General features: G+C 41.6%; 1 protein-coding gene across 3 annotated transcripts; it reads left to right on the top strand.

The window, feature by feature from the left end:
• Positions 1-2,770: 2,770 nt before the first annotated feature.
• tbxa2r (thromboxane A2 receptor) lies at positions 2,771-19,844 on the top strand. Of its 3 annotated transcripts, XM_072660681.1 has the most exons (4): positions 2,771-2,856; positions 8,860-9,764; positions 13,769-13,902; positions 15,926-16,131. In XM_072660681.1, exons 2-4 carry the CDS (start codon positions 8,949-8,951, stop codon positions 16,056-16,058), a joined length of 1,083 nt encoding a protein of 360 aa, XP_072516782.1. In that variant the 5' UTR covers positions 2,771-2,856; positions 8,860-8,948; the 3' UTR covers positions 16,059-16,131. The 3 variants fall into 3 exon arrangements, with proteins under 3 accessions (XP_072516782.1, XP_072516780.1, XP_072516781.1); XM_072660679.1 differs by lacking the exon at positions 13,769-13,902 and having other exon boundaries at positions 15,926-19,844; XM_072660680.1 differs by lacking the exons at positions 2,771-2,856; positions 13,769-13,902 and having other exon boundaries at positions 8,795-9,764; positions 15,926-19,844.
• The last annotated feature ends 2,596 nt before the right edge of the window (positions 19,845-22,440 follow it).

The raw sequence follows: 22,440 nt of genomic DNA, 5'->3' as shown, positions 1-22,440 counted from the left end.
TGAGAGACAAAATGTTAAATGTGAATTTATTTGCAAATCATGGTGGAAAATACGTATTTGGTCACCTACAAACAAGCAAGATTTCTGGCTGTCACAGACCTGTAACAACTTCTTTAAGAGGCTTCTCTGTCCTCCACTCATTACCTGTATTAATGGCACCTGTTTGAACTGGTTAACAGTATAAAAGACACCTGCCCACAACCTCAAACAGTCCCACTCCAAACTCCACTATGGTGAAGACCAAAGATCTGTCGAAGGACACCAGAAACAGAACTGCAGACCTGCACCAGGCTGGGAAGACTGAATCTGCAATAGGCAGCAGCTTGGTGTGAAGAAATCTACTGTGGGAGCAATAATCAGAAAATGGGAGACCTACAAGACCACTGCTAATCTCCCTCCATCAGGGGCTCCATGCAAGATCTCAGCCCGTGGGGTCAAAATGATCACAAGAACGGTGAGCAAAAATCCCAGAACCACACGGGGGGACCTAGTGAATGACCTGCAGGAAGCTGGAACCAACGTTACAAAGGCTACCGTCAGTAACACACTACGCCGCCAGGGACTCAGATCTTGCAGTGCCAGACGTGTTCCCCTGCTTAAGCCAGTACATATCCGGGCGCGTCTGAGGTTTGCTAGAGAGCATTTGGATGTTCTGGAAGAGTTTGGGAGAATGTCTTATGGTCAGATGAAACCAAAGTAGAACTGTTTGGTACAAACACAACTCGCTGTGTTTGGAGGAGAGTGAATGCTGAGTTGCATCCAAAGAACACCATACCAACTGTGAAGCATGGGGGTGGCAACATCAGGCTTTGGGGCTGTTTCTCTGCAGAGGGACTAAGACGACTGGTTTGTGTACATGAAAGAATGAACGGGGCCATGTATCCATCAGCAAGGGCATTGAAGATGAAACGTGGCTGGGTCTTTCAGCATGACAATGATCCCAAGCACGCTGCCAGGGCAACAAAGGAGTGGCTTCGTAAGAAGCATTTCAAGGTCCTGGAGTGGCCTAGCTAGTCTCCAGATCTCAACCCTATAGAAAACCTTTGGAGGGAGTTGAAAGTCTGTGTTGCCCGCTGACAGCCCCAAAACATCACTGCTCTAGAGGAGATCTGCATGGAGGAATGGGCCAACATACCAGCAACGGTGTGTGCCAACCTTGTGAAGACTTACAGAAAACGTTGACCTCTGTCATTGCCAACAAAGGATATAAAACAAAGTATTGAGATGAACTTTTGTTATTGACCAAATACTTATTTTTCACCATTATTTGCAAATAAATTCTTTAAAAATCAGACAATGTGATTTTCAGAATTTTTTTTCTTTTGTCTCTCATAGTTGAGTCTACCTATGATGTCAATTACAGCCTCTCTCATCTTTTTAAGTGGGAGAACTTGCACAATTGGTGACTGACTAAATACTTTTTTCCCCACTGTATATAGAGTTATATGAGTGTATATAGAGTTAACCATAAGTGTATGGAGATATATAGTTATATAGGAGTGTATAAAGAGTTATATAGGAGTGTATATAGAGTTATATATGAGTGTATAAAGAGTTATATAGGAGTGTATATAGAGTTACATATAAGTGTATACAGTTATATAGGAGTATACATAGAGTTATATATGAGTGTATATAGTTATATATGAGTGTATAAAGAGTTATATATGAGTCAATATAGAGTTATATAGGAGTGTATATAGAGTTACATATACGTGTATACAGTTATATAGGAGTATATATAGAGCTATATATATGAGTGTATATAGAGTTATATATGAGTATATATAGTGTTATATATGAGTGTATATAGAGTTTTATAGGAGTATATAGTTATTTATGAGTGTATATAGAGTTATATATGAGTGTATATAGAGTTATATATGAGTGTATAGAGTTATATATGAGTGTATATAGTTATGAGTGTATATAGAGTTATATATGAGTGTATAAAGAGTTATATATGAGTGAATATAGAGTTATATATGAGTGTATAAAGAGTTATATATGAGTGAATATAGAGTTATATATGAGTGTATATAGAGTTACATATACGTGTATACAGTTATATAGGAGTATATATAGAGCTATATATGAGTGTATATAGAGTTATATATGAGTATATATAGCGTTATATATGAGTATATATAGCGTTATATATGAGTGTATATAGAGTTTTATAGGAGTATATAGAGTTATTAATGAGTGTATATAGAGTTATATATGAGTGTATATAGTTATATATGAGTGTATATAGAGTTATTTATGAGTGTATATAGAGTTATATATGAGTGTATAGAGTTATTTATGAGTGTATATAGAGTTATATAGGAGTATATATAGAGTTATTTATGAGTGTATATAGAGTTATATATGAGTGTATATAGTTATATATGAGTGTATATAGAGTTATATAGGAGTATATATAGAGTTATATATGAGTGTATATAGAGTTATATATGAATGTGTATAGAGTTATATATGAATGTATATAGAGCTATATGTACTATAAATATCATATAAAAATATAGAAATATACCAAAGAACCACTGCGTGTATTATTGATATGGTGGACACCATACACATCTGTTTTCCACTAGGAGTACACATTTTTAACCCACCCGTATTCCCAGCGGGCTGCTTGAGAACTACCAGCCAATCTGAGCGCACGGGGGCGTGGCCTGTGTGAATACGGGCGGGGTTTGAGCTCATCGTGTTTGGTAAGTGTGAAGAAAAGCCTCCTGTCCAGAAGCATGAAGCCAGCAGCCCGAGAGAGAGGAGCGAGGACAGTGCTCTCCTGTAATTTCACTTTTGGTTCGTACTGAGGGACTGAGGGATGTGAGCCTCCTGTAAATGGTAAGAACCTGCAGTTGTTATAGATGTTGTAGACTGAGGACAGACCTACTGATGTTTCTTTGTGAACTCAGGAGCTTCAGGAGCTGCATCTGAACCATTCAGAGCTGGAAACTTGCTCCTGAGCAAATCCCTGTTGGACATGAGCATTAAAGTGAGTGAGTGCAGTGGTGGTGGTGGTGAAGAGGGCTGAAGCAGGGCTTTGGGATTCAGCTAAATCCAGTAAAATCATGGGAAAAACATGCAAATGTCATTTGGTTTGATGTTAAAATGGCAAATGTGGTGTAATCTGACCTGTCTAATGGCCATGGACTCAGTCCAGGACATGTTAATACAGATGTGGACGTGCTGCATTAAGCTCCTCTGCAAGCCGGGTGAAATTAGGCAAGGACCTTATCAGTCTGAGCTTTCCTGCCAGGCCTGCTGGCCAGCTGGACTTGTGGTTCAGTTGCCTGCTATGAAGCCACTAGCCACGGTTTCACTCATAACTAGTCCAAATCCAGATGTGAAGCTCTTAGTCCTGATGTTGGAGAACCACTGTCCTGCGTGGTGTGGTGTTTACACCGCTCCAACACACCCAGTCCGCCACAGGAAGGGCTTGGTAAGTCGTTTGTTAATTAGATGTGTTTCCTTAGGCAACAGGAATATATCTTTCATATACAATTCAATAATAATTAAATAATATATATATATATATATATATATATATATTTTTTTTTTTTTTCATAACAATATATATTGTGCGGATACACAAAATGAACAAAAGTATTGGGACGCCTGCTAATTCATTGTTTCTTATGAAATCAAAGGGATAAAGTAGTAGCTCTTCTCTACTGTCCGGAGAAGAAGCATTTCTGCTAGATTTTGGAGGATCATTGCTGTGAGGGTTTGATTGCATGCAGCAACAAGAGCGTTAGTGAGGTCAGGATGTTGGATAATGATCACCGCCTCACCCCATTCATCCCCAGCTCATCCTAAAAGTATTGGATGGAGTCCCTTTATCATTCCAGAGAACACTGCAGTTCTACTGCCCCACAGCTCAGTGCTGCTGGGGGGGCTTAATGCCCCTCTAGCCCACACCTGGCATTAGGCAGCATGGTACCAATTGATTCATGTTTACTGCTTATTATTATTATTATCTGCTCTAGAGAGTCCTTCACTGCAAGGACTGGGCGAGGTGTGTGTGCACGTGCATTTACACATCCTGTGTCAGCAATGGGTGCAGTGTAAAGTAGCTGAAAGCATTTGTTGTTCACAAAGGGAGTCCGCAAACCTTTGGTCATATAGTGTGTATATGTAGGATTTCTCAGTTCTGTTGCACAATCCATACATTCCTCAATATAGGAAAATAATAATACTATATTTAAAGTGTATTATTAATATCTGTCACAATACATGTAAAATGTACTGTATTATTAGTTACATGTTGCTGTAGTTATATAATGCAATTTTATAAGTGTGCTTTTAAGCTTAAAAGGCAATATATAGGACTTATATAATGCATGGTTACAGTGTGAAACTACCTACACCATGTTTGGAGGCTGTACTTTAGCTTGGCTAGTTCTTACTGTTGAGTTGTTGATGCCCCAGCATCAACAACAGAGGGAGCTTCAGATAATATAGGAGTGAATTATATAGAGTCATATATGAGTGTATATAGAGATATATATGAATGTGTCTAGAGTTATATATGAGTGCATATAGAGTTATATAGGAGTGTATATAGAGTTACAAGTGTATACAGTTATATAGAAGTATATATTCCTATACTTCCCAATATCTTTGCCTGGAAACCAGCAGTGTTATAAATAACAAGCAATGATTTTAAGCTTATTTTGTTAAAAGTTATATATGAGTGAATGTAGTTACATATAAGTGTATACAATTAAATAGGAGTATATATAGAGTTATATAAGAGTATATATAGAGTTATATAGGAGTGTGTATAAAGTTATATAGGAGTGTATATAGAGTTATATATGAGCATATATGGAGTTATATATGAGTGTATATAGAGTTATATATGAGCATATATGGAGTTATATAGGAGTGTATATAGAGTTACAAGTGTATACAGTTATATAGAAGTATATATTCCTATACTTCCCAATACCTTTGCCTGGAAACCAGCAGTGTTATAAATAACAAGCAATGATTTTAAGCTTATGAAGTATTAATGCTGTTCATGTGGAGGAAGAGGCCGTAATGTAACTTAATGTGTAAAACACACTTACCCACTGATGAGGCACCGCACCGACATTAGATTACTGACTTCAGAGAGGGCTTTCCGAGTGGCCCTGATTTGTTTATGAGACCACTCTGAGTTCAGACAGAGTTAATGACCATTAGCTCAGCAGTGAGGCCAATGGGAGGTAAGAGGTTCCTTTGCACATTCATGAGATGACCTTTGCTAGTCTGATCAGCAGCTGGAACCACAGTTCAAGTGCCTGTTATTAAGGCATCATGGATTGTGGGAATGTCGTGCAGTGTGTTTGTGCTCATATTCGTCAAATAGCATTGTTTGTTGGGTCAAGTTTCCTGTTTATGACTATTTTAGAAATTGATAGTCATTCGCTTCAGTTCTTGCCTCTTAAAAAAAAAAGAAGTTTTGCAGCTATGGGCCCTGTCTTCCACCCCGCCAACAGTCTATTTTCACATCTTCCACCTGCGTCGTTTAAATAGCAACGCTGCTTGTGAATATATCTGCGCTGATGGGCACGTGGTCTCAAAATGAGGGGTGTTCAGGTCAATTTCGGCAACGGAAAACACAGGAGGAGCTCCACTGACTGAAAGCTTCCTAGGCAGATGCCAACAGTCAGACGTTCGTTGCTATCTTGGCAGTGAATTGTCAACACATGCGGGTGCAGCCCAACGCTCGTACACCCCCCCACCCTTTACACCACTGAAATAGCAACCCGCCAAATTCAGTCAGACCGCACCTGGCTCTTAAAGGGAACGGCGAGTGACACTTATCGGTTTATTACCTGCCCAAAACACACCCATGATTAATTAAGAAACTTTTCGTTTTGACAGCAAAGACACACGACACACACACTATAAATCAAGCTGAGCGGTGCACAGTTCACAAAGGGAGTCCGCAAACCTTTGGTCATATAGTGTGTATATGTAGGATTTCTCAGTATATCACAGTATTTTTCTGTTGCACAATCTATACATTCCTCAATATAGGAAAATAATAATACTATGTTTGAAGTGTATTATTAATATCTGGCACAATACATGTAAAATGTACTGTATTATTAGTTACATGTTGCTGTAGTTATATACTGCAATTTTGTTAGTGTGCTTTTAAGCTTTAAATGCGATATATAGGACTTATCTAATGCATGGTTACATTTACATTAACATTTACGGCATTTAGCAGACGCTCTTCTCCAGAGCGACTTACAAGGTTACTCGTATTACAGAGGTGGGCCAATGTAGCGTTAGGAGTCTTGCCCAGGGACTCTTATTGGTGTAGCACAGCACACAGTCACCCAGACTGGGAATCGAACCCTGGTCTCCCTCATGATACTACCTCCACCATGTTTGGAGGCTGTACTTTAGCTTGGCTAGCTCTCACTGTTGAGTTGTTGATGCTCCGGCCCCAAGAGGGAGCTTCAGATAATATAGGAGTTAATATGTCTAGAGTTATATATGAATGCATCTAGATTTATATATGAGTGTATATAGAGTTATATAGGAGTGTATATAGAGTTACATATAAGTGTATACAGTTACATAGGAGTATATATAGAGTTTTATATGAGTGTGTCTAGAGTCATATATGAGTATATATATATGTATGAGTTATATAGGCATGTATATAAAGTTATATGAGTGTGTATAGAGTTAAATAGGAGTGTATATAGAGTTACATATAAGTGTATACAGTTAAATAGGAGTATGATTAATTAAGAAATGTTTCCCGTCGTTATGACAGCAAAGACACATGACACGCACTAAATCAAGCTGAGCGCTGCACAGTTGACGGCTCGCCAAAAGATCGCTAAAATAGGGCCCAATCTGTTTAAAACCTGCTGTTTTGACAGAGTCGTTATTCAGAGGCCTGTCTGCTGCCAAAATACGGCATATTCCACATTTAAACAAATCATCTCACAGCAGTGTTGGAGAGAGGCCTGGTAAAAAAAATGTTTTTCTACAAATAAACATTTCAGATTCTTGTAAGAGTACTTGTAGGAGTTTTCTCAAGGCGTTCAGATGCTGTTTGGAAGCTGACCAAATACAATGGGTCCCTTTAAGCACGAGCACCAAGAGAGATATTCATCTTAAGGCCTGTAGTGCTCAGCTGTAGTGTAGTGCAAAGGAAAAACAGTCCCGGTACAATCACTCACACATGAGACGCCACTGAGTGTGAACAGGCACAGGAAAAAGTGTCTGACTGTTGTGCTCAGAACTTGTGGGGGCCTTTTTTTCCAAACAGGGCTGGCGTACTAGGTTTATTATTCTGTTATTAATCCTGATGCACAACTGGCAAATAGCTGTTTGGTAATAGGTTGCATATGCATATTTTGTGGAGTCCCACAGGGTTCTATTTTAGGGTCTGTGAAACTGCTGTTGATTATGAGGGTACTGCAGTTAAGAGGGAACTGTAGTTGTTTGTAGTTTGGGCCTACAGGGTTTAAGGAGCTGGAAAGGCAAGAGACCTCTGTTTATATGAAGCATTTCTGTTTGCGATTAAGACGACTGAGATATATATAATTAGCATGTAATCGCTGCCGGGACAAAAACGTATCTCTTCTACGAGTCAACAAATCTACAAATAGTGAATACTTTAAATGTAAGTTATCCAGTATATCCAGTACTTGTACTGATATGATCCTTCTTGTGTAGGGGTGGGCAATATGACAACCCCCTTGATCCCTTTTAACCTCCCTTACACCTTGTATGTAAGCCCACACTTCATTACTGTCAAGGATTACATCAGTTTCATAGGCCCTAAAATACAACCCTGAGGGACTCCACAAAATGGCTAGTCAATAGTTTTTCGCTTTAGGATTATTGCCCCAGTCCTTAAACTAAGGTTTAAGGGGTTAAAGAACACTGACCAACTGACCAGGCAAGAGACCTCTGTTTATATGAAGCATTTCTTTTTGCGATTAAGACGATTGAGGCATATATAATTAGCATGTAATCGCTGCCGGGACACAAACTTATCTACAGATCTCTTCTACGAGTCTACAGATAGTGAATACTTTAAATGTAAGTTAATGTTACCTTGCAGGACTGATATTTTCTAAAGAATGTAAAGGCTTACGGATGTTTATTGTTATTGTAGCCCCACCAAGTATGCTATAATACCAGAACTTTATATGGGAAAAACATCCTTAAGGGTAATGTTTCTTAGTGTAATGTACAATATGGCAATAGATATGGGACATATATCCAGTATTTGTACTGATATGATCCTTCTTGTGTAGGGGTGGGCAATATGACAACCCCCTTGATCCCTTTTAACCTCCCTTACACCTTGTATGTAAGCCCACACTTCATTACTGTCAAGGATTACATCAGTTTCATAGGCCCTAAAATACAACCCTGAGGGACTCCACAAAATTCGGTAAGCTGCATGGGTAGTCAGTAGTTTTTCGCTTTAGGATTAATGCCTCAGTCCTTAAACTAGGATTTAAGGGGTTAAAGAACACTGACCAACTGAACATTTCATTACAGAGAGTGTAATTAGTCCTGTTTAATTGGAAAGAGTCAGAAATGCTGTACCATGTATGGGAGATTATGGGGATAGCATATTGTGTACCATGAAAATACCTTTAATTATCATGATAAATGAAGGGTTTTACTATATCGTCCAACCCTATTGTCATATTAAGTATTAAATAAAATAAAAAATTGAGGGACTTATGATAGCAAGTCATAGCAGAGAAGGCCCTTTACCGAGGCCTAGCAGACCTGGGTATCACACCCAAAACCCTTTAACCACTGAGCCACTCCTGCTCCATTGTCACTTCTGTCTGTTATGTGTCCCAGTTTATTTGGCAGATGTTGGGGGAGGCCTACAGGATGAAGTAATCACCTGTCAAAGAGGATTTATCAGGAGTAGCATCTGCTTCGCTGCCATGATGTCTTCACCACTCTACTTCAGTAACCAAAGCAATCAGTCCACTGCCTTCTGCTTCTCAGTCAACAGGCCCCCTTTCAAACATGCCAGCAACCACACCGTGGCCTCGGCCTACTTCTCCGCTGTGTTCAGCGTGCTGGGCCTCAGCTCCAACCTGTTTGCCTTTGTGGTGCTGGTGAAGACCTTCCAGCGCACCAAAAGCTCCTCCCGTTCCTCGTTCCTCCTCTTCCTCTGCGGGCTGGTGGTGACCGACTTCATGGGCCTGCTGGTCACCGGCTCCATCGTGGTCTCCTACCACATCACCCATTTCGATTGGATGAAGCTGGATCCCAATTGCCACTTCTGCAACTTCATGGGCATGTCCATGGTCTTCTACGGCCTGTGCCCGCTGCTCCTTGGAGCCACCATGGCAGTGGAGCGCTTTGTAGGCATCAACCGGCCCTTCGCCCGCTCCGCAAACATCTCCAAGAGCCGAGCTTGCTACATGGTGGCCGGGGTGTGGGTGAGCGCTGGATGTATCAGCCTGCTCCCTCTGCTGGGCCTCGGCAGCTACCACATCCAGCTGCCCGGCTCCTGGTGCTTTCTTAACATCAGCCATGTGCCTCTGGACATGGCCTTCTGCCTTATCTTCTCGCTGGTGGGGCTGCTGTCTCTGGCCGTGTCCTTCGTCCTGAACACAGTGAGCGTGGTCACCCTCCTGAGGGTCTGCTGCGGACAGGACTCCAGCCTGAGAAGGAGAGACTATGAAGTGGAGATGATGGTGCAGCTCATCTTGATCATGGTCATCGCCACCATCTGCTGGTGTCCTCTACTGGTAAGTTCTAGCAGTACGTTTAAGCTATTATTAAGCTATTAATCCTAATGCAGAAGCTACTGTACATTATTTGGTTTAGCATAGCATGTGGAATCCCTCAGGGTTCAATTTTGGGGCCTATGGAACTGATGTTAATTACGACAGACCTACACCCATTCTACATTAAGATGTAGAATGGAAAATATCTCAGCAAATTCCTTTTGGTCTCCTGTTTGGTCTTCCGGATAAAAACAAAAATGAGACGCTACAGCACATAGAGCACTCAGGATGTCCAGGAAATTAGCCTAAACCAAACAGTGGGATCATGTTACTCCATTAAACTCTGCGCTCCTCGCTGTTTCTCACAATCAGTTGGTGACCAGGCTTTTAGTAGTACCAGCTCAAGGCCCCCTAAAACTTTCAGAGGTTTGGATCTTTAAAGTCCAAAGGTTCTGAGGCTTACAGTAAACCAGGGAATGTACTGAAATTAATTGTATTATTATTATTATTATTATTTTGGGGAGCATGCTCTCTAGTGTAGGCCTACTCTTAAGGAAAACAGGGCTAATGTAGCTACGCAGTTAGCATTGTTTCTGAATATTTGGTAGCTTAATAAAAAATGTTACTCTGGGGACCCCCTGGAGGTTCGGGGGGGGGGGGTGGTAGGGGGTTTAGGTGACTGCTTATGATGCTAAAAGCAAAAGACGATCTTATCAAGGCATCGCCTGAAGTTCCACACAGATTGAGAATTTTGCTTAAAGCAACACTATGGAAAAAATTGCGTTTCTTACTCCTGGGCTCCCCCTTCAGTCGAGAAGTGTAATTAGCACTTTTAATTGTAATTAGTGTAATTAGCCATTTTTATAGGACATGTTTTTCTGGACGAGCTGAGAGATACAGAGATACAGGACCGTCACCGAAAGTGAAAGAAGCATGTGGACTGACATGGTAGAATCAATATGAATATGACTCGAGCTGAATATGAATATGAGCCCGGAGTATAAATAACAGCTACGCTATTCTCCCTATTACAGGTCAGTGGTGTATCGCAGTAATTTTAAGGCGGCTGTTTTAAGGTAAAAATGTTACATAGTGCTGCTTTAAGCATTTATTATTCTCTAATTGTATCATTGGTGCCAGCCAGGCCAGAGTCAGTCTTTCTGAAGTTCTAATCCGGTGCAGTTCTAGCTCTGCTTATATTGTTTGGGTGTAGCATTCAGAGGATCTTCACTATAACAATGAGCTGATGAGCGTCAAGAACTGGCACGAAACCTGAAAATTCTGAGGCAATTAGGAAAACCTGTCTACGACTGATTTTGTTATTGTTAGAGGTTACACAGTTTCTTCTGGAAATGGCCCGACATCCATCCATACGGATATGCCAGCTCTAGTTGCTGTGCATATTATATACATTATTTGCAGTGAGCATGCTCTTGGATTGGGCATCTCTGCTCGTTTAACACACTTTACTTGACCTTTATCAACAAAATGAAGATTAATTCATTTAGACACAACCAAGGTTTGAGAGCTTTCGGCTACTTCTGTATTTCCTTAAGTGGAGCACTTTAGGAGCAGGCCCTTTTCAGGAAATGCAATGTTCTGTGCATCAAGTGGCGTCATTGTGTTGGGCGCTGATAAGCTATGTGAGGGAAAACCATCTCCGGTGGGAGACAACACAGGAAGTCCCTCCCTATGACCCGACTTTAACCCCCAGATGCACGGCTCTCACCCTGCAGTCCAGTCCATAATAATCCACTAAGACACACACCAGTCAGCCATAACATTAGCACCACTGACAGGTGAAGTGAAAAGCATTGATTATCTGCTACAGCAGCTCCAGTGGCTTCTGCCAGGGACTGGACATCATAGGCAGCAAGTGAACAGTCAGTTCTTGAAGGGGATGTGTTGGAAGCCGGAAAATGGACAAGCTTCAGGACAAGGACCAGATTTCCAGTGATTTCTAGACGACTGGGGTGAACATCTCCTCCGAAACATGGGGTGTTCAGTACCTACCAAACAAGCTCCAAGAAAGAGCAACTGATGAACTGGCGAAATGACCACCGTCCTTTAGGCTCATTAATTCTCATAGAGGTCCCACCTCACAACCTTTACTGCTCTAGCCACAAGCTAATATATTAGCCCAAAGTTACCACTGTAGCTACAAGCTAATATAGCTACAAGCTAATATATTAGCCCAACGTTAGCACACTAGCCTCAAGCTAATATATTAGCCCAAAGTTACCACTGTAGCTACAAGCTAATATATTAGCCCAAAGTTACCACTGTAGCTACAAGCTAATATAGCTACAAGCTAATATATTAGCCAACGTTAGCACACTAGCCACAAGCTAATATATTAGCCCAAAGTTACCACTGTAGCTACAAGCTAATATAGCTACAAGCTAATATATTAGCCCAACGTTAGCACACTAGCCTCAAGCTAATATGTTATCTTAGAGTTACCACTGTAGCCACAAGCTAATATATTATCCTAGAGTTACCACTGTAGCCACAAGCTAATATATTATCCTAGAGTTACCACTGTAGCCACAAGCTAATATATTAGCCTCGAGTTACCACTGTAGCCACAAGCTAATATATTAGCCTCGAGTTACCACTCTAGCCACAAGCTAATATATTAGCCTCGCGTTACCACTGTAGCCACAAGCTAATATATTATCCTAGAGTTACCACTGTAGCCACAAGCTAATATATTAGCCTCGAGTTACCACTCTAGCCACAAGCTAATATATTAGCCTCGAGTTACCACTCTAGCCACAAGCTAATATATTATCCCAGAGTTACCACTGTAGCCAGAAGCTGATATATTATCCCAGAGTTACCACTGTAGCCAGAAGCTAATATATTATCCCAGAGTTACCACTGTAGCCAGAAGCTGATATATTAGCCCAACGTTACCACTCTAGCCACAAGCTAATATGTCATTCCAAAGTAACCATTCTAGTCATAAACATATTATTCCCACATTACCGCTCTAGATACAAGCTAATAAGTTATCCCTAATTTATAACCACAAACTAATGTTTTTCCGAAGTTACCATTCTAGTCACAAGCTAATATATTAGCCTCGAGTTACCACTGTAGCCACAAGCTAATATATTATCCTAGAGTTACCACTTCAGTCACAAGCTAATATGTTATCTTAGAGTTACCACTGTAGCCACAAGCTAGTATATTAGCCTCGAGTTACCACTGTAGCCACAAGCTAATATATTATCTTAGAGTTATCACTTCAGTCACAAGCTAATATATTAGCCTCGAGTTACCACTGTAGCCACAAGCTAATATGTTATCTTAGAGTTATCACTTCAGTCACAAGCTAATATATTATCCTAGAGTTACCACTGTAGCCACAAGCTAATATGTTATCTTAGAGTTATCACTTCAGTCACAAGCTAATATATTATCCTAGAGTTACCACTGTAGCCACAAGCTAATATATTAGCCTCGAGTTACCACTGTAGCCACAAGCTAATATATTAGCCTCGAGTTACCACTGTAGCCACAAGCTAATATATTAGCCTCGAGTTACCACTGTAGCCACAAGCTAATATATTAGCCTCGAGTTACCACTGTATCCAGAAGAGATATTAGCCCAAGTTTTCCCTATTTATCACTCCAATCACAATGTAATTTTTTAACCGCGAAGAACCCCAGGTTATCACTGTAGCCAGAAGCTAATATATTATCCCCAAACTTAAACATTAGCCTAAAGCTAATGAGCTAATGAACGCACTGATCACTGTAGCTTAGCTTAGCTGAGGCTGAATATCAACATCATTATAGGAATTACTGCGATTATTACAGTTCTCAACCATTTAGCTTCATTCTTTAGGACGTCCTGTGCATGTCTAGCTCTCTATAGTCATGTGTTTTGATGTAGTCGGATAATTATAGCAATTATTTTAGGAACTGTGGGAACAAGATGGCTGCCCTTTCTACCACAATCAGCTGGTGTTCAGGAGATTTCCCTGTCGTTGACTAACCCTGTTTCTCCTGGACAGATATACATTATGAAGACTGTTTTGTCTGCTGCCCGAGTCAACCCGAATTTTGTTTTGCTCTGCCTTCGAATGGCCACCCTAAATCAGATATGTGACCCCTGGATTTACATCCTCTGTCAGGAGTCTAGACTGAGGCGAGTAAACGACTCCAGCCTGATCCAGATTAACAACGGTCACCATTCATCCCTCACCCATCCCTGCTAACTCGACTGTGATGACCTACACTGTATAGATGCATCTCCAGATTGTTCCAGATCCATAATGGCTCCCCGCTAACCGTAGCACAGGCTGTAGTGCACCGTAGTGCTTGTGGTGCACTGTAGCGTGTAGTGCTTAAGCTGCTATGCTCCATGACATTGACCATTCACTCTCTCCTTTTTCAGCATCTCAACCGCTACGAAATCCACAGAAGTGTTGATCACTGAAATGATTAGGGGTGCACTGATATGGGAATTCGGATCTGACGGGTCAAAGAACCTTTTCCAGTACTATATAGAACCTGGTCTGTGTAGAGTGTAGGCCCTTAAATAAGTGGCATTATTTGAGAGCCAGCCCAATGCTGGAAATTTTATCAATGGACAAAAGTATTGGGACACACCACTAAAACATTTCAATCAGTCCCATTGCCGAGGACAGGTGTGTAAAATCGAGCCACTTTTACACACATCAGTGAAAGAACGGGAGGTTCTGAAGAGCTCACTGAACTCCAGCGTGGTTCTGTATGTAATAGGAGACACCGCTGCACCAACAACAACAAGTCAGCTGGTGAAATTTAGACCTTCCCTCCTAGATCTTCCTCCATCAGCTGTGAGTGGTGTTATTATTGAACAGTGGAAGAGTTTAGGAGGAACAGCTCACAGAGAGCAGCTCAGTGTCCACCGAGAGTCTGTCCGACCACGTAAAGCTACAGAGCGGGGTCAGGGCCGAGTGCTGAGAAGTCTCCAACTGACTCAGTAACTGCAGCAGAGCTCCAAACCTGCTGCTGCTGTTAGAGCTTAGAGCAAAGAGGGACCAGCTCCATATTAATAATGCCTTTGGGTTTAGAATGAGAGGTCATGTAAAAGCCGAAGTAGGTGTAAAAATGTAGGCGTCCAAATACTTTTGTCCATAAAGTGAAATTCTGATATCATCATGCATCCCTAAGAATGATATATCATGCACCTCATTTCATGTAACTACTCCCATGCTTGTACTCTCCTTTCAGCATGTGTTGTTAATTAGACAATGCTGTGTGTTCGAGTGTGTGTGTGTGTGTGTGTGTGTGTGTGGCAAGTGTGACTCACTGGTTTGTGGTGGAAATGAGAGAATGGCATGCAACTGCTTATTCATGTTGGAAAGACCGCCGGGTCATGTGACCATGTGAGTGATGCCCAGGAAAGAAGAATGAGGAGCTGTTTGAAGACGGAGCTCCTCTCTGTGCTGTTCTTCAGCTGAATGGTTCTGGAGTGTGTGTGTGTGTGTGTGTGTGTGTGTGTGTAGGAGTGTTTGCCTGGGCAGACTGCATGTGTGCATGTGTGCAAACCTGGAGTAGTCCAGCATGTACTCCATTAGAGTAGTGTTACCTAATAGCTCTACTCTAACTGACTGTCCCTCTCTCGCCCTCTCTCTCTCTCTCTCTCTCTCTCTCTCTCTCTTTCTCTCTCTCTCTCTCTGTCCCTCTCTCTTACTCTCTCTCCCCTTCTCTCTCTCTCTCTCTCGTCTCTTCCTCTCTCTCTCTCTCTCTCTCTCTCTCTCTCTCTCGTTGTCTCTCCCTCTTTCTCTCTCTCTCTCTCTCTCTCTCTCTCTCTCTCTCTCTCGTCTCTTCCTCTCTCTCTCTCTCTCTCTCTCTCTCTCTCTCGTTGTCTCTCCCTCTTTCTCTCTCTCTCTCTCTCTCTCTCTCTCTCTCTTTCTATCTCTCTCTCTCTCTCTCGTTGTCTCTCTCTCTCTGTCTTCTCGCTCTAGCTCTTCTGCTTCACCATTCTCTATCAATCTCTCTCTCTCTGTCTCTCTCTCTCTCTTTCCTCCTCTGTGTCTCTTCCTCTCCCCTTCTGTCTCTCTCTCACTCTTTTTCCTAATTCTTTTTCAGTACACCACTCACCGTCCTCGTCTTCTTCATTTCATCATCTTAATCAATATATTGATCAATAAATAATAATCAAAACATTTCTCTTTGTACAGGTGTTTATTGCACAAACTGTGTTTTCGGCAAGAAAGCTCTACGTCCCCCACCTTTTGCTCTGGATTCGCTTTGCCACTTGGAACCAGATCCTGGACCCCTGGGTCTACATCCTCTTCCGTCGTTCCGTGGTGAAGCGGATCTACCCTCGTATGGACTGGTCCCGCGGCTCTGTCGCCAGCCTCTACCCCTCCTTCCGCAAGCTCACACGGGCCTCTCTGGGGGGCACCAGCAGACAGGGGGAAGCCAAGCTCGACGAGCAGAACTCCCAGGGGATCAGACAGGACGATGCTCCGTTACCCACACCCCCCCAGGGAATCACACGGGATGATTTTACCCAGACCCCCAACACCCCTCCAAATTCCTAATCACTGCTGTAACTGTTAACACTGGTGGCCTCTGGGGTCCCAAGGGTTCACGTTTCTGCACTGGAATGTAATCCTCCGTCTATTTAAAGCATCATGGGAAGCTATGAAGATGGTCCGGGCTCTGCAGACTGTTTGCATTACCTGATTTTTTATTTTTTTTTGAAAGCTTTGGCGCATGTCCTGAAACGAACGACCTCTCCCAGCATGTTTGACCTTCAGCAGCCTGGGGCTTTGTAAACGCCTCCGTCAGACTGAAATAAGTGGAATCTGACAGTGACATCTGTTGCGGGTCCTGCTGGGATAACTCACTAACGAGAAGCAGCATGCCGTGGACCAGGACCAAGATGTGTGGGTGTTGACCAGGACTGCTGGCTCCTAGAACTGAGCGTTATTTAGCATCTGCATTGTGTGTGTGTTTGTGTGTGTATGCAAAGGCATAATTGTTAATTTATGATTGCTGAAAATTTGGAAATATGAACAGAAACACATTCTGGAGCTGCTAGCCTGAATCCTAATAATCAGAGTTTCAAATAGTGGGAATTTAATGTAGGTTCCAATACCCCTGTAAAAGGGACCACCCACAAGAGGCAAATTTAAACATGAGGGTCAATGGGGGTCACATCCCCAAATTTTGTTTCAACTTAGGTCAAAAGAATTTTCTCCAAATCATGATTTCATCCAGGTTTAATATTTTAAAATAGCCATAATAATAATAATTCAAAACAAATGAGAAAAGTACACTGTGTCCAAATGTTTGTGGACACCCCTTCCAGTGAATGCCAATGCACACACAGCTTGTCTAGTCCCTGTAGAGAAGTGCCGCCACCAGAATAGGACTCTCTCTGGAGCAGATCAACATCATGAACCTATTGGCACCATGCTGTCTAATGCCAGGCGTGGGCTGTAGAGGGGTATAAAGCCCCCCAGCAGCATTGAGGAGCTGTGGAGCAGTCGAAGAAGAGCTGTGTATCTGGAATAGCTCTGGAATGATGGATTTTGGTGCTCCATCCAGTACTTTTTGGATGAGTTGGGGAGTTGGTGTTGAGGTGAGGTGGGGTGGTGATCGTCATCCAACATCCTGACCTCACTAACACTCTCGTCCCAGAATGCAATCAAAAATCCTCACAGCAGTGCTCCTCCAGAATCTAGTAGAAAGTCTTCTTCTCTGGACAGTAGAGACAGTTACTCCCATAAAAGCAGGATCAGCTCTTTTAGTACCTTTGCTTTTCAAAGAAAAGCAAGTGTCCCAATACTTTTGTCTATTTATTTATTGTTTTGAGATACGATTTAATATGAAGGCCTGCTGATTCATATTTGTGAAGACCACAGTTCAGGTCCACCAGGGGCCCTCCGACCCAAGACCCCCATCATGATTTGAATCCAGCTAGCAATGTAAGTGTTAACTGCCAAGCTAGCAACTAACAAACCTAGCAGATTTTAGCAGACTCTGCTTTACATTCTGGTGCATTTAGTGGTCATGTAAGTACATCTTGGCATCTTGGTTTCTCACCTGGAAGTGTGAAGAATTAGCTTCTGTTATGTTAATTAGCTTCTGTGACGTGATCGATGGTGAAGGCTAAGGCTAATTTTGTTGTAAAGGTGTTGTAAAGGTGTCAGAGCTGCTTCAAAACATCAGCTTTACAAAGAAAAAAAATTAAAGCAGCACTATGTAGCATTTTACCTTCAAAATAGCAGCTTCAAAATCATTGGGATGCTCTACTGACTGTAATAGGGAGAATAGCGCCACTGTCGTTGCTACCCCAGGCTCTGCATTTCGCTAACATGCTTTGTGTATTTGTGTAAAATACTTTAATTTTACTCTACTTTTCCTTTTAACTTTCAGTGATGCTTCAGTATATCACAGCTTGTCCAGAAAAAGTGTCCCAAAAGTTGTGGCCCAAAACACAAATTACAATTTCTCAACTGTAGGTGGAGCCCAGGAGCAGGAAATGCCAATTTTTTCTTTCAGTGGAAGTCAATGTAGATTCTATTCAAGTCATTTTAGAGCATTCCCATTGGTCCATTCTTTAGGAACCTTAGACACAGTTTGAACAACTGCTACATTCACTCATTATGTCAAAAAGTATAAAAAAAGGTTTGTTGTGTGTCAGCAACTATAAGCATTATGTATTTTTTTTTGAGTTTATACTCATATATTTATAAAATGCTTCTTCCAGTCCCAGTGATGGACGTCTTTACCATTCATAACACTGCCATGGTGCTTTAAACCCCCATTAGGGATGTCCCGATCCCATCCAGCTAGATTTTAACGGCTCAGGTATGGGCTATTTTAATCGCAATCCAGTTCCGGGTCTTTGCTTTAACCACAATTGATCAGAGAGCCATGTGGTGTCCGAGAGGCCACAGACATTATCCCCAGCCGGCTGTTCTCAGAAGGTAAATAAAGGAGTTGAGGTTCTGCAGTGTGGAGCTATTTTACAGTGGAACCTGAAAACAGACCATAATATCTGACCCTTTATGAAACCATCACTGAAACGCTCTGTTTTACCAGCGGGAGAACCGCAGAACCGCTCACTCGCCTTTCTCTGTTTATAAACCAGCACTGAAGAACCCATTCAGAACCGAGGAGAGGCTAATGCTAATGCTAACACACACACATGCTATAGAAACCCCAACCACACACACTCACGCACATTCACCCACTATAAACCAGTTATTACACACCAGTAGACCAACAACAACCACAGATATCAGTCCAGAGTGTGTACCACTACACACACACACTCACACACACACAGGAAGTGATTAGACTGCAGTGTTGTAAAGGAGCTGGGAGCTGATTGGTCAGGGAGGAGAGTCAGACTGGATTAGCAGATATTAAACACTGTAAAACAGTGATTTTAAGAAAAGTCTCGGATAATCTAAATCAATCAGTCCAGGACGTCTGATTATAGAATCTGATACTGAAAATAATTTTTTTTATGATGAATGAATGAATTATTTATATTTTATAAACAGCTTATCTAAACTGGATGTTGGATGTTATTTGTTACTAGATGTTATTTATACAAACATAAAGATCAGATCGGTACCGGCTGATTGGATTGGGACATCCCTAATTCCCATGTAATGGGCAGTGGTGGACTGACCCATCCCGTGCATCAGTATTCTGTCAGCTGCTCATAAATATTCATATAATGCTTTTTGTTATTCAGTGTTAAAGTGTTTCCCAAAAGTCTGTTCAACACTGAAAAGAAGCAGCCGCCCAGCCTCTGCTTAGATTTCATCAGTGTATGTGTGTGTATGTGTGTGTAGGCAGAGGCGGAGCCTGGCATACTCTGCAGGTGGTCCCTGGTCCCTTCTCAGCTGTCATACACAGTCACCGTCTGATATCGGCCTGCCCGGGACTAATAAACACGCTGCATGAAGCCACTGGGCCGACAGCCGGGGGCCCGCATGCCAAGTTTTGTGAACACGCATCCAAACCTCTCAGCACGGAATTAAACTCTGGGCTCGGCCTGAAGTGCATGGCGCTGTGCTGTTTAGTAGTACTGGTAAACACAATCCGAATAAATGGCCTTTCTCTGTCATATATTTATTCCCTGTCTAAATACATGTAAGGATCACCTGCCCTGTTTAGTTACAAAGCATAAAATCATTGTCCTGACGCTTACGCAACCCTGCTTTTGTTTGGACGGCTTTTGGAAACATGAAAAACGCTGTGGATCAGCACACGTTTGGGACGAATCAGTGTCCATATGTGGAGCTTTATGAGAATCAGGGATCAGACATTAGGGTTTCATGGTTGTCTCTCTGACTCATGGGCAATCTGCATTTTTTCCCACTGCTCCCAGCGACTCCTCGTGACAACAGGCTCTAAGAAAAGCTTGGTTATTACAGTTTAAGAGAGCCAGATTTCTCTGGAAGCACGAAACACAATGTGTCCAAATAATTATGGACACCCCTACTAAGGAATGCATTCAGCTATTTTCAGTTGACACACACACACAAACAGCTTGTCTAGTAGCAGTAGAAAAAAGGACTGGCCAAAGGAAAGATGAACCCATTGGTACCATTCTGAGGGGGTGTATGAAGCCCCCCAGCGTTTGGGTTTGTGATCATACAGAATCCTGAGCTTATTAGGGCTTCTTGTGCTGAATGCAATCAAATCCTCACAGCTGTTCTCCTCCAAAATCTTGTAGAAAGCCTTCTTCCCTGGACAGTAGAGACAGTTCCTCCAACAAAAGCAGGATCAACTCTCTTTAGTACCCTTGATTTAGAAAGAAACAATGAAGGAGCAGGTGTCCCAATACTTTTGTCCATATAGTCAGATTTTATTGATTGTTGAGAAACAAGATTTTAAGATGCTGCACATTGTCAGGTCTTCATTTAAAGATGAACAAGGGGGAGAAGGTAAAACCACATCACTACAGATTTGTCCATCATACACTCGTAAAAATCAAGGTGCTCCAGATGTTCCTGTGAGTGCTGCCATTGAAGAACCACTTTTTCCATGAAGAACCGTGCTTGAAATGATTTGTAGAGAGATGTGTAAGTGTGAAGAACCTTTAAATTAAGTTTGAAGGTTCTTTAGAACATTAAGATGTTCTCCACACTCACGTCTCTCAGCTCTATTAGAACCATGGTTCTTTACCCAACCAAAAGTTGCCATAGAAGAACCATGTTTATAACAGAGATGTGAGAATGTGGAGAACCTTTAAAATGTTCTTCATGCTCACACCCTCATATCAGTTACAAACATGGTTCTTCATGGAACCAAAAGTTTGAGTAATGCCACAGAAGAACCTCATTTGGCTCTATAAAGAACCAGGATGGTTAGACCTTTATAAGGTTCTGCTTCCATAAAGAACCATGTTTGTAGTTAGGATGTGTGAGTGTGAAGAATCTTTACATTAAGCAAAGGTTCGTTAGATCTTCATAAGGTTCTTCATGCTCACAACTTCATGTTCAACCACAGAAGAACCTCATTTGGCTCCATGAAGAACCGTGTCTGTAATAATAATGTTTGAGTGGGAAGAACCTTTGCATCAGTCAAAGGTTCTTTAGATCTACAGAAGCTTCTTTTTGCTCACAGATCTCAATTACACACATGGTTCTTCATGGAACCGAAGGTTTTATCGATGGCACAGAAGAACCACTTTTGGTTCCATAAAGAACCAGGTTTGTTAGACATTTTTATAAGGTTCTTTACGCCCACACATCTCAGTTACAGACATGGTTCTTCATGGAACCAAAAGTTTGAGCAATGCTGCAGAAGAACCACTTTTGGTTCCATAAAGAACCAGGTTTGTTAGACCTCTATAAAGTTCTTCATGCTCATAACTTCATGTTAATTACAAACATGGTTCTTTGTGGAACCAAAAGTTTAAGCAATTCCACAGAAGAACCTCATTTGGCTCCATGAAGAACCGTGTCTGTAATAATGATGTGTGAGTGGGAAGAACCTTTGCATCAATCAAAGGTTCTTTAGATATACAGAAGCTTTTTCTTGCTCACACATCTTAGTTACACACATGGTTCTTCATGGACCCAAAGGTTTTATCAATGCCACAGAAGAACCACTTTTGGTTCCATAAAGAACCAGGTTTGTTAGACTTTTATAAGGTTCTTTACGCTCACACATCTGCTACAGACATGGTTCTTCATGGAACCAAAAGTTTGAGTGATGCCACAGATGAATCTGTAATGATGATGTGTGAGTGTGAAGAACCTTTACATCAAGCAAAGGTTCGTTGGAACTTTAGAAGGTTCTTCATGCTCACAACTTTATCATAATTACACACATGGTTCTTTTTGGAACCAAAAGTTTGAGCGATGCTGCAGAAGAACCACTTTTGGTTTCATAAAGAACCAGGTTTGTTAGACCTTTATGAAGTTCTTTATGATCACAACTTTATCTCAACCACAAACATGGTTCCTCATGGAACCAAAAGTTTGAGCGATGCCATAAAAGAACCTCTTCTGGTTCTGTAAAGAACCGTGTCTGTAGTTGAGATGTTTGAGTGTGAGATCTGCACTCTCACATCCTCATCTCCATTACAAACATGGTACTTTATGGAACCAAAAGTGGTTCTTCCATGGTATTGCTCAAAGAACCCTTGGAAGCACCTTCATGTATAGAGTCTAAACTGCAGAAATCTATTGAAACTTCATGTTAACCCAGGGTC

This window comes from Salminus brasiliensis, chromosome 17, assembly GCF_030463535.1.
Source record: "Salminus brasiliensis chromosome 17, fSalBra1.hap2, whole genome shotgun sequence".
Lineage (NCBI taxonomy): Eukaryota > Metazoa > Chordata > Actinopteri > Characiformes > Bryconidae > Salminus > Salminus brasiliensis.
The sequence above is the reverse complement of the archived record's forward strand: the minus strand, read 5'-3'. Positions and strand labels throughout refer to the sequence as shown.